The following is a 22,305-nucleotide window of genomic DNA, read 5'->3' as shown; positions in this document are numbered from 1 at the left end:
GCTTCATGAGGAATGCTTTTTCAACGGTCTTGAAGGAGTTCCTTACATATGCTGAGCACTTGTTGGCTGCTTTTCCTTGACTCTGCGGTCCAACTCATCCCAAACCATCTCAATTGGGTTGAGGTCGGGTGATTGTGGAGGCCAGGTCATCTGATGCAGCTATCCTTCACTATCCTTCTTGGTCAAATAGCCCTTACAGAGCCTGGAGGTGTGTTGGGTCATTGTCCTGTTGAAAAACAAATGATAGTCCCACTAAGTGCCAACCAGATGGGATTGCGTATCGTTGCAGAATTCAGTGGTAGACCTGCTGGTTAAGTGTGCCTTGAATTCTAAATAAATCACTGACAGTGTCACCAGCAAAGCAACCCCACACCATCACACCTCTTCCTCCATGCTTCAGGGTGGGAACCACACATTCGGAGATCATCCATTCACCTACTCTGCGTCTCACAAAGACACGGCGGTTTGAACCAAAAATTGCACATTTGACCTCATCAGACCAAAGGACAGATTTCCACCGATCTAATGTCCATTGCTCGTGTTTCTTGGCCCAAGCAAGTCTCTTCTTCTAATTGGTGTCCTTTAGTAGTGGTTTCTTTGCAGCAATTCGACCATGAAGGACTGATTCACGCAGTCTCCTCTGAACAGTTGATGTTGAGATGTGTCTGTTACATGAACTCTGTGAAGCATTTATTTGGGCTGCAATTTCTGAGGCTGATAACTCTAATGAACTTATCCTCTGCAGCAGAGGTAACTCTGCGTCTTCCTTCCATGTGGCGGTCCTCATGAGAGCCAGTTTCATCATAGTGCTTGATGGTTTTTGCGACTGCACTTGACAAAACTTTAAAAGTTCTTGAAATGTTCCAGATTGACTGACCTTCATGTCTTAAAGTAATGATGGACCTCATTTCTCTTTGCTTATTTGAGCTGTTCTTGCCATAATATGGACCTGTTTTTTTACCAAATAGGGCTATCTTCTGTATACCATCCCTACCTTGTCACATCACAACTGATTGGCTCAAACACATTAAGAAGGAAAGAAATTCCCAAAATTAACGTTTAACAAGGCACACCTGTTAATTAAAATGTATTCCAGGTGACAACTTCATGAAGCTGGTTGAGAGAATGACGTGAGCGTGCAAACTGTCAAGGCAAAGGGTGGCTACTTTGAAGAACCTCAAATATAAAATATATTTGGATTTGTTGAACACTTTTTTGCTTACTACATGATTCCATATGTGTTATTTCATAGTTTGATGTCTTCACTATTATTCTACAATGTAGAAATTGGTAAAAAATTAAAGTAGGTGTGTCCAAACGTTTGACTGGTACTGTATATACACTACCATTCAGAAGTTTGCGGTCACTTAGAAATCTCCTTGTTTTTGAAAGAAAAGCAAAAAAAATTGTCCATTAAGATAACATCAAATTGATCAGAAATACAGTGTAGACATTGTTAATGTTGTACATGACTTTTGTAGCTGGAAATGGCAGATTTTTTATGGAATATCTACATAAGCGTGCAGAGGCCCATTATCAGCAACCATCACTCCTGTGTTCCAATGGCACGTTGTCTTAGCTAATCCAAGTTTATCATTTTAAAAGGCTAATTGATCATGACAAAACCCTTTTGCAATTATATTAGCAGAGCTGAAAACTGTTGTTCTGATTAAAATAGCAATAAAACTGGCATTCTTTAGACTAGTTGAGTATCTGGAGCATCAGCATTTGTGGGTTTGATTACAGGCTCAAAATTGTTAGAAACAAAGACCTTTCTTCTGAAACTCATCAGTCTATTCTTGTTCTGAGAAATGAAGGCTATTCCATGCAAGAAATTGCCAAGAAACTGAAGATCTCGTACAATGCTGTGTACTACTCCCTTCACAGAACAGCGAAAACTGGCTCTAACCAGAATAGAAAGAGGAGTGGGAGGTCCCGGTGCACAACTGAGCAAGAGGACAAGTACCTTAGAGTGTCTAGTTTGAGAAACAGACGCCTCACAAGTCCTCAACTGGCAGCTTTATTAAATAGTACCCGCAAAACACCAGTCTCATCGTCAACAGTGAAGAGGCGACTCTGGGATGCTGGCCTTCTAGGCAGAGTTGCAAAGAAAAAGCCATATCTCAGACTGGCCAATAAAAATAAAATATTAAGATGGGCAAAAGAACACATACACTGGACAGAGGAACTCTGCCTAGAAGGCCAGCATCCCGGAGTTGCCTTTTCACTGTTGACGTTGAGACTGGTGTTTTACGGGTACTATTTAATGAAGCTGCCAGTTGAGGACTTGTGAGGCGTCTGCCATCTGCCCAGTACAGTTGAAACCATGATTAATTCATGAAGAGCACACTTCTCCAGTGTGCCAGTGGCCATTGAAGGTGAGCATTTGCCCACTTAAGTCGGTTACGACGCCGAACTGCAGTCAGGTCCAGACCTTGTGGAGGACGATAAGCACACAGATGAGCTTCCCTGAGACGGTTTCTGACAGTTTATACAGAAATTCTTTGGCTGTGCAAACCCAGTTTCATCAACAGGTCCACGTGGCTGGTCTCAGACGATCACACAGGTGAAGAAGCCGGATGTAGAGGTCCTGGGCTGCAGTTTTGAGGCCGGTTGGACTTACTGACAAATTCTCTAAAATGACATTGGAGGTGGCTTATAGTAGAGAAATGAACATTCAATTCTCTGGCAACAGCTCTGGTGGACATTCCTGCAGTCAGCATTCAAATTGCATGCTCTGTCAAAACCTGAGACATCTATTGCATTGATTTGTGTGACAAAACTGCACATATTAGAGTGGCTTTTTATTGTCCCCAGCACATGGTGCACCTGTGTAATGATCGTGCTGTTTAATCAGCTTCTTGATATGCCACACCTGTCAGGTGGATGGATTATCTTGGCAAAGGAGAAATGCTCACTAACAGGGATATAAACAAAATTGCACAACATTTGAGAGACATAAGCTTATTGTGGGTAAGGAACATTTCTGGGATCTTTTATTTCAGCTCATAAAACATGGGACCAACACTTTACACGTTGCGTTTATATTTTTGTTCAGTGTATTTACATTTTGTTGACCCCTGGTCGCGACCCCGACTTTGAATACCACTACACCAAAATACGATTTTCCAACTTACCTGTGCAGCAGTATTTCATTATGACATTGACATAAGGATCTTTGACTCAGAAAATCAGGAAATATGTTTGATATTTCATTTTATGTTTAATTACGCAGTTACATAGCTCAACACAGACGATAACCTGAATTAGAATGTTTACAGCTTCACACATCCAACATAGCGCACAGTTAAAGAAGGGGAATAGCAAAAAGGGAAGGAAAGCATGCAATAAATAAATAAAAATCAGAATTAAATTCTTCTGGCACAGTTCACTTCATCTAAAGAATGGTAATAGGACCCTTAAAGAGGAAAATACATTTTTCTTCAAAGCGACAACCTTTCCTACAGAAACTTTTTTTTTCTGTAATAATGTATTGCACAATACAGTATATAATGCTTCCCTACACATATAAAACCAAGTCTTTGTCTTGAAGTAATAATGTAAAAAAACAAAAACAAAACACTTTCATCCCTACCATGGCTTGGGGAGACCAAGAGCTGTATCCACTTTTGCCAAATCAGCTTTGTATCAGTGCGGGCTTTACAGGGCAATCAATCGCTAAAATCAGATGAGCCAGGAAACTCCATTGATAGATTGGTGGTAAATGGTTAGGGAGAGGCTGATGCCAACATGCTAGTATTTGCCATCGAAAATACAGAATTTGCCCTCTTCATGTATGCCGTAATAAAAACCTAAAGAGATAAGAAAGTGGTCTGTATGTGTGAATGAATGACAGTCTTTATCTATATATAAGAGGCATAGACCTCCAGGCTATGTAGATTTTACATCAGAGGCAGGAACAGTCCTCCTAATACCCCATTATGACATGAGTCATCACAGGGCATGAATGAAATAGAACACTCCACACACAGTTGGTCTTCCATTAGTCCATGTCCAGAACCTAAATCCTTTCCTCAGAGCCCATACCACTTTAGGAACCTTGTTGACCTTGTCTGGTCATAGAAAAAAGAGAATTAGTTAACTTTCTCTCCAGTGGGTCACACAGAACAGGAACTCAGCATGCTAACTCTACTTCAGCTGTCCTTTTAGTGACAGCTTACATGGCCAAATGTCCAACAGCATCAACCCCTGTACAGACCTGCCCAAAGAACATGTGCCCCAATGCTGGGCTAAAGAAGGGACAGCAGAGAAAGAGAGAGATGGTGTGATAGATATTACAAACACACATTTTTTTTTGGTCAATAAAAATAGCATTTGCCACAAGTTGTGACAAATCAAAGAGTTATTGTGTTTCAGGGTTGATTCACAGACAAGCAAAGCACACAGAGAGCATTAAAGGATAATGTGTATTGAAATGTCATCAAAACCTACAGTAATGTTGTGGATAATATGGTGGGTGAGTTCACTCTGTCTTTCCCTCTCAGTGCACTGCTACATCTTTAGAATTCTATGCCATTATTCTGACTGAGATGTTTCATTAAAGCTCTGAAGGTTCAAGTAGTTTGTACAGAGAAACTGTGAAAAGAGAAAAACAAGTACACACACACACACACACACACACACACACACACACACACACACACACACACACACACACACACACACACACACACACACACACACACACACACACACACACACACACACACACACCATGCATTTATTCCATCTGTAAGCAAGGCTTAGGAAGAAAACTCAAAGCAATCATTACGCATTCCGGAGATGTTTCTGTAGTCTTATCTGAGGCATTAGATATGTAGAAACAAGCGCTTTGATTGCTTGAATAAATAATCTACAAATCTCCACCTTCACAGATGCGTTGGTTGTTTGTTTTTGTCTTGTGCTTTGAGCATGTGTTTATTTCAGACACTTTGGTTAACAGGTATAGTTGGCCTCAAGCCTCCTTATTTCTGGTCTTTCTCTACACAATTTCAAAATCCACTGCCGTGCAGAAATACTTTGGTCTGTGCTTTTATTTGTTTTGGACTACAAATGGCATGTAATGGTTTTACGTTCAGCTTGGGTATGGAAGGAATAACTGTATATCGAACCCTGAACAGTGTTGTGTACGTAGAGAGTCTAGAATCAAAATCATCTGAGTGTTCCTCATTTGATCACTATTTCTGACTGACAGAGTTGAGGTGCGAAAATATTCACATTGTAAAGTTATCAGTATTAGATCATTCGGGTTTGTTTCCTATTTGCTCTGATGTTTGTGTGAGTTTGCATGTCTGCTCGCAGCCCTGCTCCCAAAGCTCAGTGACCTCTCCCAGTCATGTGCTGCAGCGTCACAGGAGGTAGCTTGTGGTGGGTCAGGAGACAGGAGGGATGTTCAGGTGGGGGTTAAAGAGCAGAGGGCTGAAGAGGTTTAGAAACACAAACAGGCTGAAGTCATTTCAATACATCGGTAATAACATACGACACACATATACACGCAGATGCAGGGTACCTCGCAGCTTGTCACATTTGAACGATTTATATATTACTTTTCGATACTGACATATAGGAAAATAGATCATGTACATATGTGATACATTAAACACACTGTCAATGCTAATAGACATCTAATCGTTTCTGCGTCAATATGTCACTCTGGGTTTTAAATGAGAAAGAGCCTGGCAGACCATACTTGTAACAGTAGACGATAAAACAACACAACAGCTTGGTCCATTTTAGAGTTATGTGGCCAATTGGTTAGGGATTGTTATATCATTCATTTTAACATGGCAGGTACAGCCCCGATTTAATGCTACGTTTGAAAGCCATTTGAGCTTGTAATTCTAACTAAATTATGTTTTAACTTATAGCTTGTGATGCCATTACTGTATGAGATGGCATTCCTCCTTGTTAGCCTGTGATTGTGAAGACATCTGTTCCAACTCTCCCAGGTTCTGAGTCCTTTTCGCCTTGCTAGGATACGAACCCTACATGAGGATAAATGACTGAGACTGCATCTTCACAAACTAATCTATGGACAGAGTAAGAAAAAATAACCAGTGAAAGGATTGGGCAGTATCATGGTTAGGTTAAGCTTCGGACTTCCAGACCAGTGTGTTGGCTTTGTTTTGAGGGCAACCCACAGGGGTTTCAGTGTGGCCCACTGCAGTGGCACTTCAGCCCAATGGATGGCAATGTTTCACACAGATACAGATAACTTTTTGGGCACAAGTTGTTGCGTTTTGAATCCAATATCCAGAGTAGTGGAGTAATTTAGCCTCATGCTAGGACGCTTTTAGAATCAATGTGTGATAAGCCTCTCTTTCTCCTCTTTAAAACCATCATCTTGGGCCTGTCATGAGAGCTATAGCTGGCTCCTCTTGAAGGGAGTCAGTGGAGTACGCTGCCATCAATCACAGGGGGAGCTATAAGAACTGTGACTCCAGAAGAAAACCACTATCGCTGCCAACATCCCTCCTCATAACATCTTTTTGAGATTGCACACTCAACAGACTTTGCTAATCTGGTAGAAAAGAAGGATTTATGAGAAATGAAAATTCCTTTGATTAAAAAATTAACTGGAAAGAAATCATATTCTGGACATTGTACATTACTTTAAAGGTTTCTGTTATTTGGCAAACACATTTTTGGACCTCTTTAAATACTATGTACATTCACATTAAGTTACTGATGTTATTTTAAATATATTTATATGTATCTATATTATATGACCCCCTATGGGTAGTTGCTGAGGTTCCACCCAGTAGCTGAATTCTCTTCATATTGCACCTCTGTCCTCTCACTGTCTTACAATGCGAGCAATATAAAATATTCTACAAGAGGATTTTCTTTTCATTGATAAAGATACAACAAATTGAACAATAAGTACAACATGGGGCTTTCTCTCCTAGAGTGTCTTTGCTCCTGCTTCAATGTTTTGTCCAAACTTAAAAAGAAGAAAAGTCCCTCTTTCTGAAAACGCACAAGGGCAGCACAGGTGGACACCAGAGACAGAGACCATTTTTTTTTATCGAGAAACAAAGAAAGGAATATCTACAAGCAGGTTTGATCCCTTCCCAGATATCTGCTCAGAGGTTATGTCCAAAGGGGGTAGGGCTGACTGAGGAACGAGAGAGTTTTAGGGAGGAACATACAGGAAAGTGGGGGGGAGGTAGAAAGAGAGAGAGAAGAGAACTGAGTCTACACCGCTTATGAGGCTCGTTAGTCTGTTTGTCATGCTTTGGAAAAGGAGGGTGAAAAGGTACGACTGAAATGTATCCTCTTGATAGAGTTAAAAAACATAATTAGGAACAAAAGTCTTATCCGTACTGTACAATGCTTGCTTGGACAGGTTATCCGTTTTTTTGAGGTTCTTTTTGGCAGTTCCAATGCCTTTCATCTTCTTTTTGAGGCCAAGTAGCTGCTTCTTTGTCCATTCCGTTGCCATTCACATAAATCACTGTCACATTCAGTGGTTCGTCCTTCCATTTCAATTGTCTTTTGTGGCAGGCGGTTCAAATGTTTGCTCTGGATTTCTCTCTGTGGATCACTGTGGGTATTTTCAGGCTGACAGAGGTCAGCTACAGTACACTCAATATAGAGTTTTTGTGTGACTCCTGTTGTTGCTCTACAGCCTTTATCTCCCAAAGCTTTGCTGCTGAGGAGGTGAAGTTGCTTGCGTTTGGTTACAAGATGAGTGCTTCTCCTTGTCTCTTAGTAACTTTGGCAGTGTAATAAAAAGGTTTGGATCATGTTTTTCCCTTCTTTGAATTAATTTGGGTTCACATCGGTACAGAGAGGTGAGTCCGGTGTCATTTTCTTGGCTCGCTAGCAAGGTAGTTAACTTTTTTTTATTTTTATGATTTTTCTTATTATTATTTGTTTAGAATATTTGGACTTTTCTTTGTCTTCCTTAAAGCCCAAAAATGAATCATTAGATAAATAATTAGCCGTATTATGGAAGAGTTTCTGAGGAGAAAAAAAATCACACCATGAGTGTATCTTATCCCCTCTCCTCCATCGGAAGAGGAGTTTCCTGACTGGTGTCTGGCTTCTTAGATAGGGGACCTCAATCAGAACATGTCCATGGCCCAGTACACAGAGGAGCCTGTTCTATAGACGCATCTATCTATCCATCTCTCAGAGGTCTGGGCTGTTAGTGCACATGCTGGGGGTTAAGAGTCATCCCACTGCTGCTGCGTTAAAGGGAAATCCTCTCCAAGTGCTAAATTCAGATATCTCTTCTTCACAATACGTGTGGTACCATAACGGGTCTCATGCAATGCAAGCCCCCGACATACACAGCACTGACTGGGCTTATGTTACTGAGGCCACGTGTTGGTCTGGCATATAACAAAGCTTATCTTCACATGACATTATCAGAGTTCAATAACCAAGTCTGGTGTGGTTTTTTTTTTTTGTAATAGAGAGGAAGTTCTGCTTCTGCATTGGTTTATTTTGAGCATTCAGTAAAGTAAGCCCTAGCCATGCTAAACACAACAGTGGACCCCTTGACTAGTTTCGAGTTTGACAGAGAGAAAGTCTGTGCGGCTGGGAGACAGTCAGAACGATTTTTGGGGGGACGTTGAGGAGAAAACGAGCTCTTCAGGTAGCTAAGAAGTAGTCGACGGTGCAGTATTCACGGTAGGACCCCTACAGACGCCGTACAGAAGAAGGAAAGGGTGCAGTATTCACGGTAGGACCCCTACAGATGCCGTACAGAAGAAGGAAAGGGTGCAGTGCGATCGATGGAGATTCCTCTGTTCGTTTAGGATGGCTGGCAGCTGTACTGTAGCGTCAGTGGGAGTGACTGGGCGTGGCAGGGCGGGGTCAGCGAGAGGTGGCGTCCAGCAGTGCAGGGGTCGCTGGGGTGGTGGAGCGTGAGGCACTGCTGGAGCCAGCCTCCTTAGGACTCCCGGAGAGACTGCCACCCCCACCACCACTGGTCTGGCCGGGCAGGGAGAGTGGACCAGGGGGGGTGCTCTCTGAGTGTGTAGGGGGTGCGCTGGAGGAAGGGGTGCCCAGAGGAACACTGCTGCCCCCGGGGAGGCCCTGCAGACCCTGGCCACAGACGTGGTGGTGCTTCTCCCAGTCTTTGTGCTGGCAGAAGGAGCCACAGTAGCGCGCCGTGTTGCAGCCGCTGCACGTCTCACTGGCCTTGCGTCCACAGTTCCAGCAGCTCTGGAGAGACAGTGGGAAGAAGGCATAGAGTTGATAAAATAAATCTCTGGTCGTAAACCTGTTATATTATTATACAAATATAATTGTTACCACTGATCAAATACTGTCATGCTATCAACAGGTGAGTTATTTAATGTTCTGGGCAACATATTCCCACATTTATTGTCTGGGGCTACAAATGTCCCAAACCACTAGGTGGACTGTCCTGTCTTGTCCTGTCCTGTGCTGGCCCTGACTGTTACTCCAACCATCCGCGTGTGGTTGCTGTTATTCAGACAGGCGGCTGGAGTCAATCTTTACTAACGAAATGAAAACATGGTGTTGACTCAGACCAGGTGCAGCCAGCTGTGGCTCACATTAACACCACAACCAGACAGTGTCTTGTTTAAGATATACACATTCTGTGCAGAATATGGGATTTTGATAGAGAGCTGATAGGTTAAACACTGCTCCAGGCACTGTGAAAATCTGTTGCTCTGTGCAGAACCTGTCTGTGTAGCTCGAACACACACACATTGTATTTAGGACTCTGGCTTGTATAGAACTGGTGAATGAGCTGTTACTGAGATGCAAATGTTGGTGGTGGTGGGGGGGTGGGGGGCATGTTATGAAGTGTGTGTGACAGTAAGTCATGTGAAGAGAAGGTGTGTGTAACATGTCTATTTTAAAGAAGTGGTACTGTGAGGTCTAAAATAAGTGGGTTAGCTGTGTGACAGTTTGTTATGTAAAACGGGTGGTTGGTGGGTTGAGGTGACACGATTGATTGTGAGTGTGCTTTGTGATGCAGTGCAGCAGTGTGGGCCTGTGTTTACTGACAGTAGGGTGAGGAGTGTATCTCTCTTTATGCCTGCTGCTGTGCTGTGGTATGTTAGAGGGCACAGGGTGTGGGGCATGGGTTACACTCTTAGAAAAAAGGGTTCCAAAAAGGGTTCTTCGGCTGTCCCCATAGGATATCTGTTGTTGGTTCCAGGTAGAACCCTTTTTGGTTCCATGTAGAACCCTTTAAGGGTTCTAGATAGCATCTTTCTTTCCATAAGGGCTATTTATACTCTACGGAGACAGACCCTACGGGGCGTAGTGGAATGTCGCAATGTCGTTTTTCATCACAAAAGGGGTGGCTCCTTGTAGTGCCTCCCGACATTCTGCGTACTGTCGTACCACTTGAAAATTGTAACACGCTGTATCATTCCTTGCGTAGCCATGGGGGCAGTAGGCAATGAAACTTGCTTGGTTCCTTGATTTGATCTATAGGCTATGCATCAAAGTAGCATTGATAAATTAGTATAATCTCAGCGACTGTTCAAATAAACCAAACGACATTATAGCCTTATTAGAACAACCCCCCCACAAAAATGTATTGTGTTTAGAAGTAACAACTATTGATTCCAGGCTATTGTTATAAACAGCTGAAAGATATCAGCTTTTTCTCTGCGACCAAAACATGATGACATTCTATTTTTAGCTGATATGGGTGTGAATACATTGAAGCGGTATATCAAATTGGGATAATTTTGTAGGTTACAGAGGCAAGTATAAGAATATTTGCCAGGGCTTATTAATGAATTATAAATCTGATTATTTCACATTGTGATGTGGGAAGCTAAAAGCACAAATAGAACAATGAGACAGATATTTCACCGGATATATAAATGTGAAGCATTCACTTGGCGTTTCCACTCACTACCAAATATGGTATTGAGAGGAAGCTCAGTGGCCAGCAGTGGGAGAAGATGGAACGAGATTGATTTTGGCAGACATTCTGCACATTTTCTCATTGATGAAACATTTGATCTCAATACAGTTTTTATTTTCCCAAAACTAGAAAATGTTACGAACAGAGTGGACTACGTTTTGTAGACTTTACCCTTTGCCAAAGTTTAAAATAATTGCGTTGTTTAGAAGGAGTGCAAAGGCGAATTGAGTTATTGCACATGAGAAGGCGTTTCATAACGGAAATATGCACATGTATGCTAGAACACGCCAATAGGATCTCGCTAGCTCGTGCTTGGCTCTGCCCACTATGACTCATTTGTCTCATTTGAAATGATAGGCTGTGGTCTATCTTGGTTTAGTTATAAAAAAATCTTTGCCAAAAGGCTAGCTAGCTTGCAGTGTTTATACAACATGCTAGCAAGACAAGACAAGACAAAACACTCTTCTTTTGCTTTCACAACAAATGAGAAGAAAACCTTGGTGAGGTATCATGTTACCAAAATAGTGCACGTTGTGCGCATGTAGCTCTACGCATGTTATTAAGTGTGTGGAAAACTTAAGAGTTTAGGATAGTGTGGGGGCATGGGTGTGTGTGTGTGTGTTTGTGTGTGGGCGATAAGGCTGTGATGCTCACTTCGCTGGAGTCCTCCTGCTGGTTGATGACGGTCAGTGCATCCTCAGAGGCCTGTTTCCTGGCCTCGGCCAGCGCCCTCTCCATCTTGGACCTCTCAGCGGAGATCATCTCATGGGCCTTCCTCTCGGCGTCCGACACAGCCTTCTGTAGCTCCGACATGGCCTGCCTCTTCACCTCGTTCACTGCCTCCTCTGTGGAGAGAGAGAGAGGCGTCAGTCCCCATGACCGCTCCTACTCTGTCATCCTTTATTGAGGCACTCTAAGCGCTCCATTTGTTTTATCTCGGCAAACAGATGCACATCATCCAAGATTTAAAGCATTCTGTCGGGAAAAAGAAGCCTGTTAATAATGAATTAAAAGACGTCTGGTAACAATCATTTCCAGCGCTGACAACAGCAGATGTCTCCAAACTTTGTTCGTAAACTTGCCTGTTAACCCAGTATTCTGTGACTCTCTGCTTTTGATGAAAAGAAATCTGAGTGAATGAACAAAGAAACAGACGTAAGAACTGAGGAGGGAAAATGGCTTCCGTACCATTGATGCATAACTTTGCTAACAGGCGGTTAACTGTGGTAGAGGTCCTATCCTCCGGCCTTTGTTCTACAAATGCCAACTCATGTGAGTGAATAGGCAGTGTTTTTAGAAAAGTCAGGTGTGTGAACTCCTTTACAGACACGAGTGCAAAATAGAAGCTAAGGCTGGTTCTCATTAGAAGACAGTGGTTATCCGGCTAGGAAGGAATCACAATCCCTCTCATTTATTTTCTTCATGTTACAAGGAGAATAAAATACAACATCAGAGATTCATTTGGTTTTAGCCCTTTCAGAATTCTGCAGAGAGAAAACAGCTGCCCCACATAATACAACTAATTAAATCCTCATGTTCAATCACCAAATGGATATTTTATGGCCATGAAAAATATCATATCAAACTGTCAACTGGCACAGTATATGGGATAAGTAAAAATCTTGTACAACCAAAACGAGGGGAAGTTGTATTACTAGATTCCCCTCCCTTCTACACACAGACATAGTCAGGTGAGCCTCCTCTGGGCAGAGTGTAGGTGAGAGCCATACCGTGGTCTATTCTCCCTCCCTGATTCTTCCAGTCAGTTGGTGTAAAGGAGAGGAGCCATAAATAACTGTCATATTTCTCCTTCTGCTCCCTCTCTGGTCCAGCTGTCTGGGGCTGCTGTGCTGAGCTAGGGCTGGGGGGCTGGGCGGCTAGTCCCGTGTGTATGTGCTGAATATGAGGATGTGTGTGTGTGTGTGTCTTTGTGTGTGCGAGTCTGTCTCCTCTGCTCAGAAACTAGAGAAGTAGTTTGTATTCCGTTTATCCTCTCAACACCTCCCGCACACGTCTTCTTCTCTTGCTTTTTTCACCCTGCCCGTCTCTACCTTCATCCACCATTTCATTTCTACATTTTTCTCCCTTCTTAAAGGTGCATGCCTTTTCCTAACTATCGGTACAGTCCTCCGCTGCTCAATTATCAGGCTTAATGCATGCATCACTACGATTAGTTTACGAATGTAATTAATTCTTATCAAGGAGCCTGCAGAGCAGATGCTAGGACAATTAGCACTTAATGCAAAACACGGAGGGGCAGCAATATTAACGTTTTCATTCCGGAGGGATCCGGCAGGTGTTTCTTTTTCACACTTCAGATCTTGCTTTTCAAAGGCGGCATAGTCTCTCAACCCTACCGACACCAGAGAATACGTGTCTTTTTTCTAATTAAAGAGATGGACTGCAGTTATGCTGTTTGCTGAGGGAGCAGTGGTAATAGGACAGAGGTGGTGCAGTAGTGAATACCATTGGAGGGGTCTCGCACGCACGCACGCACGCACGCACGCACGCACGCACGCACGCACGCACGCACGCACACACACACACACACACACACACACACACACAAGGGGGGATGGGAGCTGTCATACTCACCCTGCTTGTTTTGGAGTTGCTTCAGTGCTGGGGAGAGTGGGATACTTGTAGCACCTGTATGAAAAACAACTGTAAATTAAAATAGTTCTTCTGCCGGTGAAAATGCAGCACATTATCTCGCAGACAGCAGCATCTTTCCCCACAGTATTTGAAGAGGACTGCATCATAATTGTGTTGGTACTCAGTGGGACCAAGGCTGTGTCATAACTGACTCCTCTTGGGATATGCTTGCTATATAAGGCCCAGGCACTGCAACACTCGAGCCCCCCCTGCAACATATAACGGAATCAGACTGCTCTGCGTATGATGGTGACAGTCATTAGTCTGACTAAGGGGCTTGGTCCCAGATTGCCAACAGTTACTAGGACGCAATTGATTTGACTGGTTCAACTATACTTAAAACAATGAGTTAAAAGCTGTCACATTGAAAAGCAGTATTATATGAACTAAGCTTTACTACTCCTAAGCAGAGGAAATCTTCCTCCTCCTCCTCCCTCTCTCCAGCAGGACCCAGTTAAGCTGCAGGCCCCACCTCTGCTGCATGCGCTGCTCTGGACTGCGCCAGGTTGGTTAGTGCATTTTCACTGCAGCTGAACTGCAGTCACCGTTCATCGCGGTTAAAGGTGGAAAGTACTTAGCCCTAATGACACACATGACAGTCACAGGCCCTCCAATCCCATCCCTGTCCTTATGTAACTATGGCAACAGGAGAGGCAGGGCCCTCTTCAGGGCTATCTGCAGTGGCGGTTGCGGTGAGGGTGACGGGACTGGGACAGAGACAGTTCAGTCAGGACGGACGTGTGGTTACTCACCAGCCTTCCTCCAGATCTCCTCAGGTAGGTAGCCAGACGCAGGTCTGTGCAGGAAGTCCCTATGAATCTCTGAAACACAATCCAGACCAGAACATCAGTCAGTCTACCACGCTCTCCACACACACACACACACTTTATGAGCCAAATCCTAACTGAAAATAACTCAATATTTTTGCACAGATTTCCCACTAACGTCAGTGCATGGTTTACCCATAAATCCAAGCTACATGCATAGATCTCTAGTTAGGATTCAGCCCCCTGCGTCCCAACCACATGAACACACTCAAACTTGAGCTTCATTTTGCTTTGTAACATTTAATTTCATCCCCCAGCCCAATGTCTCTGTGGCCATGCAATGCCAGCATGCTGTCCTCTTTCCTCAGAGCAGACAGAACACCCAGAGTGAGTGACTGAGTGACAGTGTGGAGTGACAGCCTGCATGCTGGATGCCTGGTGGTGCAGGTGTCTGCAGCAGTGGAAGTACCTATGGGCTGCTGTGTCTCGACGTTGTTAGGAGTGTTGGAGGAGGAGTTGTGAGGAGGTAGAGGTAGAGGAGGAGGGCGTGGCTGGCCGTTGCTCCCACCTTTTTTCATATCTTCCACGTCGCTGTAGCGTCGGATCCAGTGGTTCATCTCCTCGCGGTCGGCTTCCTGGCAACGCCGCAGCACCGTGAGAGACCGCCGCGTCTTCTCCACCATGTCCATGATGCAGTTGAGCAGCTGCAGGGGGGAGGAGGAGGGAAGGAGGGAGGGAGGGGGAGACATGATCAGAGCGCCGCTCTACTCTCTGATTTACTCTCCTACAGTTCAGACTCTGACAACAGGCAGCTGCTCTCGGTGGTGCTAAAGAGTGGCAGAGCCTCTGCACCTAAAAGTCCACCGTTAAATCAGGGTCGCAGTTTTAATCGGAAGTACTGTATAGTGCACATTCTGAAATTAGCCTATGAAAAAACACAATCAGGCCTAACCTTTATCAAGATGTGAAATTGTATGAGAACATTTTCATTGATGGTAATTTGAGTGATTTTTTGGGAGCAATCCAGTCTCTCTAGAATCGTTTTTTGCTGTTTAGGTGCAACAAAACTTTCTCAGGAGCACTGAGTGTGTGACCCTGTCCCCGTTTTAGCAGCGAGAGCCAGCGGTGCTGAGTATGTGTGTGTGTGTGTGTGTGTCTGTGTGTGTGTGTGTGTGTGTGTGTGTGTGTGTGTGTGTGTGTGTGTGTGTGTGTGTGTGTGTGTGTGTGTGTGTGTGTGTGTGTGTGTGTGTGTGTGTGTGTGTGAATGAGGTTGAGTGGTTATACAGAGCAGTGAAGTAAAAATGGCTGTAACAGCTGTGCTACTGATGGAAAAGGCCTAACCAATTCATTCCACCCCTGTGCTCCCTCCAAGCCCCTGTCTGCTAAAGCCTTTTACCCACACCTCCTCCCCTTGCCTTCCGCTTTATATTTTTCTTCACTAACTCTCGTTCTCTCTCTCAACATTGTTTCTCTCTCTGCCTTTGTCCTATGCCTCCTTCAACCCCCGGTCTGCAAAATGCTTTTTACGTTCACCCCCTTCCTTCCATATTCTCTCTTTCTATATCTCTCTCTCTCTTTCTCCGCCTGCTTCTCTCTCTCTTTCTCCGCCTCCTTCTCTCTCTCTCTCTCTCTCTCTCCCTCTCTCTGTTATCTATATTTATTTCAGTAGTGTTTCTAATTTGGCAGAGGCCCAGCACAGGCCGGTTCGCTCCATGACTGCAGCCCTTGTCTCAGCTGCTCTCCCCAGCTGGAGCTGTCCTCTACTTGGTCCCTCGCTCCATCTGTGGCCCTTTTTAGTGCCTGAGTGTGTGTGTGTGCGTGAGTGTGTGTGTGTGCGCGTGCGTGGCGTGCATGCGTGTGTGTATGAGTGAGTGTTCCAGCCTTGGTAAAGGTAAGGGGAGCTCAGAGTGCTTGCTCCAGTCTTTGTACGCTGGCCAGAGAGGCCTCGGCTGTCCATTCCTGACATGGACACAAGCCTCTACAGACCCCCTAAGGTCAGCTGTCCATCAAATGCAAACTCCGCTGAGGTTTCGGTTCTTAAACCTGTCAGCAGCACCCTGTCTCCCAACCGTCCCACCTCCTTTCATATCATCTACAGCACTGAGAGGTTGAAAGATTTCTACTCCACACTTCTCTGTTGGATGGGAGATATTAGGGAGATATTAGGATAAAACCGGGGAGCCCTACCCCAGCAACACGTACATTATCGAGGTGCTTCCACTCCTCGGCCCACTCCCGATCTGTCAGGCGGTGATCGATCACTTCCTCCTGGCGTGCTCCATGCACGGCTGCAACACAAACACACAGTCCTGCGTTCAGCACTTAAGCACCATCACCATATATGAGCCATTCAGGCTCCAGTCTCCTCCACATACAGGACATTAGGGCTCTAACACTTCCTTATACAGTGTGAGCCATTACGGCTCTAACCGAGGGAAGACGCATATGGATTCCTAGGGGGACATATCCAAACATGTGTCACTATAGGCTTTTTATAGATGCACTACCTTGGGGATTTAACACTAAACTGTGACAACCTCTCATTGTTCTTTAGAGATGCCATGAGGCCCTCTCTCTCTCTCTCTCCCTCCCTCGCCCCTCTCTCATTCCCTCCCTCTCTCACCTGTCTGCCGGTGCCTGTCCCGAGCCTCGCGGTGCTCTGCTGTGTGGCGGTAGGCGTCTCGGTAGTGGTGGGCCAGGGCCATGTCCTCCAGCCGGTAGTGTTGGGGGGCAGGGGGGTTGGGGTGAGACAGGCCGTTGGGGGGGTGCGTGGGCAGGCCGTTGGGGGGCGGGTGGGCTGGCAGGCCAGTGCTGGGACTGAAGCGCTGGCTGGGGCTGATGGTGCAGGGCCGCTTGGCCAGGTGCTCCGGGTGGTGCCCGTCTCTCTCTGAGTCTTTGGTCCTGAAGGAAGAGAGCACAGATCAACAGGGTTACATTCCCGTTGTACGTGTCACCACCAAATCAGACACTTTCACTCACTTTATAATTGTTAACATCTCATAGAATATGAGGAAAATGATTGTTTTAATATGCCACTGAGGAACAGGAATGAGATTTGCTATATTCAAAATGTACCTGTAAACTTAAGACATTCTAGATTTACTGGGCTGCTAACCTGTTGTTGTTACTAGAAGACATGAGCAGTAAATCTGATGGTGTTTCAGGAATCCCCCCTACTGAGAAGCTCACTGTTCACTTCAGACAGAATCTACTCCAGAGTGTGTGCACAGCTGTACGCCATATGTAAAAAATACACTCTGTATATTCAGTGTCTCGAGCTGGGATCCAAACTCTTAATCCTAATATCCCTCAACTCACTCTCTTAAATTGCAAGTGTAGCCTCTCCCACAGACCTACGGGGCCGTAGTAGTCTGTGTTTGGCAGATGTTCAGTGACGGTCCTGTTTTGGGAGCCATCTGGACAGTTTAAACGCCGGTGTTGATATTAATCTGTTTAGCTTGGTGAAACAGCCAGGCATTCGGAGGTAAATCGCTCTCTATCATCCCAGGGATCAAAGGCAAATGAAAGGAATTTCAGCGCCATGTGGATGCGAGTGTGTTTTTGTTTATGAGTGCATGTGTGTATATTACTCAGTCTGTGTGTGTGTGTGTGTGTGTGTGTGTATGGGTATTTGTCCCCTCTTTGTTTACGTGATGTAGCCCCTCCCACACTCCACCCCCAATCCCCTCTCCACTTCTGGCAAGCTCTGGGTCATGGGGTGAGACTTGAGGGGGGATGTCTTTTTTATTTGTATTTTTTTATATTTCACCTTTCTTTAACTAGGCAAGTCAGTTAAGAACAAATTCCTTTTACAATGACGGCCTACCCCAGCCAAACCTGGACGACACTGGGTCAATTGCGCGCCGCCCTGTGGGACTCCCAATCACGGCCTGATGTGATACAGCCTGGATTCGAACCAGGGTCCGTAGTGACGCCTCTTGCACTGAGATGCAGTGCCTTAGACCGCTGTGCCACTCTGTCAGTGCTCTAGCCCGCCACCGATATCTCACAAATCAAAGCAACAGCTGGCCCAGCCCGCCGTGACACTGTAAGCCAGGGGTTGGGAGGCGGAGGTGTGCAGATTACAGAGGGATTGCCCGTTCCTCCACCCTGTCTCTCTCTCCCCTCCCTTTCCCCCTCCCTCCCTCCCCGCCAGGATCAGTTCAAGCAGGGGTTCAGCAGGATCTTGACACATCCCTGACATATGGGCAGCTTCAAGAAGACACATTGACTGACTAGCTGACTGAAGGAGAGGACAGGAGAGGAGAAGAGAGGAGAGGCAGCCAGAGATAAAGGGAGGGGCGGAGAGCGAGATGGGGGAGGAGGAGAGTAGTGCTGTGGTTTTGTCTGTCTTAAATTCCAGATGTGTCTCCCCCCCACACCCCCCTCCATACGGCCCAGTGTGGGGGGCGGATATGGCAGCAAGCTGCTGTGGGTAGGGCAGGGAAGTGTATAGGACAGTGAGGGCATTGTCTGTGGGTTGGACTGAGGACATCTCCTCATACTGTACTGGGGCCGCTGACACAGAGCCACTGCTGCTGCTGTGTTATAGCGTGACGTCCACAGCATTTGGACTTATCCTCCTCCTCCCCTCACAGACAGCTGGCACAGCCTGCATCGCCCTCCCTGCCCGCCTGGCATCAGGGCTGCCCAGACTTCCGCCTCCCGCACAGAGGATTTATAACCTCCCCCTTGTGGCTTGGTATTTCCAAATACCCAGAAATAATTCAATTATTTGTGTGTGTAAGCCTGTGTGTGTTTTTTTCAGTTGTGTTTCTGCTGTAAGATGGAGGGAGAGGAGTGATAAGTTGTTTTCCAGCTGTGGTATGTGACGTGTTTGCATAGTGTGTGTATTCTGAGTGTGTGTGGGTGTGTATTTTGAGTGTATGTGTGTGTGGTGGTCAGTCAGTACCTGTCGGGGGTCCTCCTCTTGCCATGCTCGTTGATCTCCATCATGATCTCAGAGGAGTCCAGGGGCGAGCTGGCGTTGGCGTCCAGCAGCAGCTGCTCATGCTGAGCCAGATACTGGGCGGGAGTCTGCTTGGCCATCCGTGCACAGTGGAGGAGCTCCCTCTGAAGCAGGGGCAGGTTCGCCTGGTAGAGGAGAGGGAAGGGGGGGAGGAGGAGAAGGAAGGAGAAGATATGGTAAGTGGAAAAGGGCGAGAGGAGAAGGAGTGTCAAGGTGGGAGGTGGAAGATGAGAGAGAGCGAGGAGAGAGAGAGAGAGAGAGAGAGAGAGAGAGAGAGAGAGAGAGAGAGAGAGAGAGAGAGAGAGAGAGAGAGAGAGAGAGAGAGGAGAGACAGGGCATCAAAATAAAATTGTTAGAGTTAGAGCATGTGGGAGGGAAAGACAAAGAGAGAGAGATTGAGAGAGAGAGAGAGAGATTGTGAGAGAAAGTGAGAGATTGCGAAAGTGAGACATTTAGAGAGCAAGTGAGAGAGAGAGAGAGAGAGAGATTGAGAGAGAAAGAGAGAGAGAGGATGAGACAGTGAGATAACACAGACTCACCACCACACATTCCTCCCCAGCGTCTGACTCTCTCAGGGGGAGGAGAGGGGAGAGAGGAGGGGTAAGTGGGTGCTGTCAGAGAGCTCAGTCAGGCCGTCACTTTGACAAAGCACAGTGCTGGCTGCCATGTCACAGATGTGTAACCTCATGGCACAGCAGGCGGGCTGGAAAACTGTCCTATTGACACCAGGCCCTGAGCCATCCTCTGGATGCTGCTAAAGGCACGCCACGCCACTCTCACAACAATAATAATAATCTCCACTAATGAGACAGCTAGCGCCCACCAGACACTGGCCTATCTATCTATCTATCTATCTATCTATCTATCTATCTATCTATCTATCTATCTATCTATCTATCTATCTATCTATCTACAGTAACTATCTATCTATCTATCTATCTATCTATCTATCTATCTATCTTTCATGCCGTCCCTAGGAGGGGTGCGTCACTTGAGTGGGTTGAGTTACTGACGTGATCTTCCTGTCTGGGTTGGCGCCCCCCCTTGGTTTGTGCTGTGGTGGAGACCTTTGTGGGCTATACTCGGCCTTGTCTCAGGATTGTAAGTTGGTGGTTGAGGATATCCCTCTAGTGGTGCGGGGGCTGTGCTTTGGCAAAGTGGGTGGGGTTATATCCTTCCTGTTTGGCCCTGTCCGGGGGTATCTTCGGATGGGGCCACAGTGTCTCCTGACCCCTCCTGTCTCAGCCTCCAGTATTTATGCTGCAGTAGTTTATGTGTCGGGGGGCTAGGGTCAGTTGGTTATACCTGGAGTACTTCTCCTGTCTTATCCAGTGTCCTGTGTGAATTTAAGTATGCTCTCTCTAATTCTCTCGTTCTCTCTTTCTTTCTCTCTCTCTGAGAACCTGAGCCCTAGGACCATACGTCACGGCAAACCGGGCATGATGACTCCTTGCTGTCCCCAGTCCACCTGGCCTTGCTGCTATTCCAGTTTCAACTGTTCTGCCTGCGGTTATGGAAGCGCCACCTGTCCCAGACCTGCTGTTTTCAACTCTTAATGACCGGCTATGAAAAGCCAACTGAAAATTATTCCTGATTATTATTTGACCATGCTTGTCACTTATGAACATTTTGAACATCTTGGCATAGTTCTGTTATAATCTCCACCCGGCACAGCCAGAAGAGGACTGGCCACCCCTCATAGCCTGGTTCCTCTCTAGGTTTCTTCCTAGGTTTTGGCCTTTCTAGGGAGTTTTTCCTAGCCACCGTGCTTCTACACCTGCATTGCTTGCTGTTTGGGGTTTTAGGCTGGGTTTCTGTACAGCACTTCGAGATATTAGCTGATGTACGAAGGGCTATATAAAATAAACGTGATTGATTGATTGATCTATCTATCTATCTAACTATCTATCTATAGTAACTATAGTATCTATCTATAGTAACTATAGTATCTACCTATAGTAACTATAGTATCTATCTATCTATCTATCTATCTATCTATCCATCCATCCATCCATCCATCTATCTATCTATCTATCTATCTATCTATCTATCTATCTATCTATCTATCTATCTATCTATCTATCTACAGTAACTATCGATCTATCTACAGTATCTATCTATCTATCTACAGTATCTATCTATCTATCTATCTATCTATCTATCTATCTATCTATAGTATCTAAAGTATCTATCTATCTATCGTATCTATCTATAGTATCTATAGTATCTATCTATAGTATCTATAGTAACTATCTATAGTATATATCTATAGTATTTATCTATTGTATCTATAGTATCTATCTATTGTATCTACAGTATCTATCTATTGTGTCTATAGTAACTATCTATAGTATATATCTATTGTATCTATAGTATATATCTATAGTATTTATCTATTGTATCTATAGTAACTATCTATAGTATCTATCTATTGTATCTATAGTATCTATAGTATCTATCTATCTATCTATCTATCTATCTATCTATCTATCTATCTATCTATCTATCTATAGTATCTATAGTATCTATCTATAGTATATATCTATAGTATCTATAGTATCTATCTTTAGTATTTATCTATAGTATCTATCTATTGTATCTATAGTATCTATCTATAGTATCTATCAATTCAATTCAATTCAATTCAAGGGGCTTTATTGGCATGGGAAACATGTGTTAACATTGCCAAATCAAGTGAGGTAGATATTATACAAAAGTGAAATAATAAAAATTAACAGTAAACATTACACATACAGAAGTTTCAAAACAATAAAGACATTAAAAATGTCATATTATATAAATACAGTGTTGTAACAATGTACAAATGGTTAAAGTACACAAGGGAAAATAAATAAGCATAAATATGGGTTGTATTTACAATGGTGTTTGTTCTTCACTGGTTGCCCTTTTCTTGTGGCAACAGGTCACAAATCTTGCTGCTGTGATGGCACACTGTGGAATTTCACCCAGTAGATATGGGAGTTTATCAAAATTGGATTTGTTTTCGAATTCTTTGTGGATCT

At 44.7% G+C, this 22,305-nt stretch overlaps 1 protein-coding gene across 6 annotated transcripts in view; it reads right to left on the bottom strand.

The window, feature by feature from the left end:
* Positions 1-3,203: 3,203 nt before the first annotated feature.
* Positions 3,204-22,305, bottom strand: part of cbfa2t3 (CBFA2/RUNX1 partner transcriptional co-repressor 3) — a 58,022-nt gene continuing 38,920 nt past the window's right edge. For 3 of the 6 annotated variants that reach the window (XM_055921270.1, XM_055921271.1, XM_055921276.1), the window contains exons 5-12: positions 19,226-19,407; positions 16,937-17,214; positions 16,501-16,601; positions 14,783-15,017; positions 14,299-14,367; positions 13,487-13,540; positions 11,546-11,736; positions 3,204-9,198 (exon numbers count right to left, since the gene is read on the bottom strand). In XM_055921270.1, coding sequence (XP_055777245.1) covers positions 8,848-9,198; positions 11,546-11,736; positions 13,487-13,540; positions 14,299-14,367; positions 14,783-15,017; positions 16,501-16,601; positions 16,937-17,214; positions 19,226-19,407 — 1,461 coding nt within the window. In that variant the 3' untranslated portion in view covers positions 3,204-8,847. The remainder of the gene's footprint in view (positions 9,199-11,545; positions 11,737-13,486; positions 13,541-14,298; positions 14,368-14,782; positions 15,018-16,500; positions 16,602-16,936; positions 17,215-19,225; positions 19,408-22,305) is intronic. The other 3 variants (XM_055921272.1, XM_055921274.1, XM_055921275.1) reach the window with 2 other exon arrangements.

Source organism: Salvelinus fontinalis, chromosome 4 (genome assembly GCF_029448725.1).
Source record: "Salvelinus fontinalis isolate EN_2023a chromosome 4, ASM2944872v1, whole genome shotgun sequence".
NCBI classification, from domain to species: domain Eukaryota; kingdom Metazoa; phylum Chordata; class Actinopteri; order Salmoniformes; family Salmonidae; genus Salvelinus; species Salvelinus fontinalis.
This window is presented reverse-complemented; position numbering and strand designations above follow the sequence as displayed.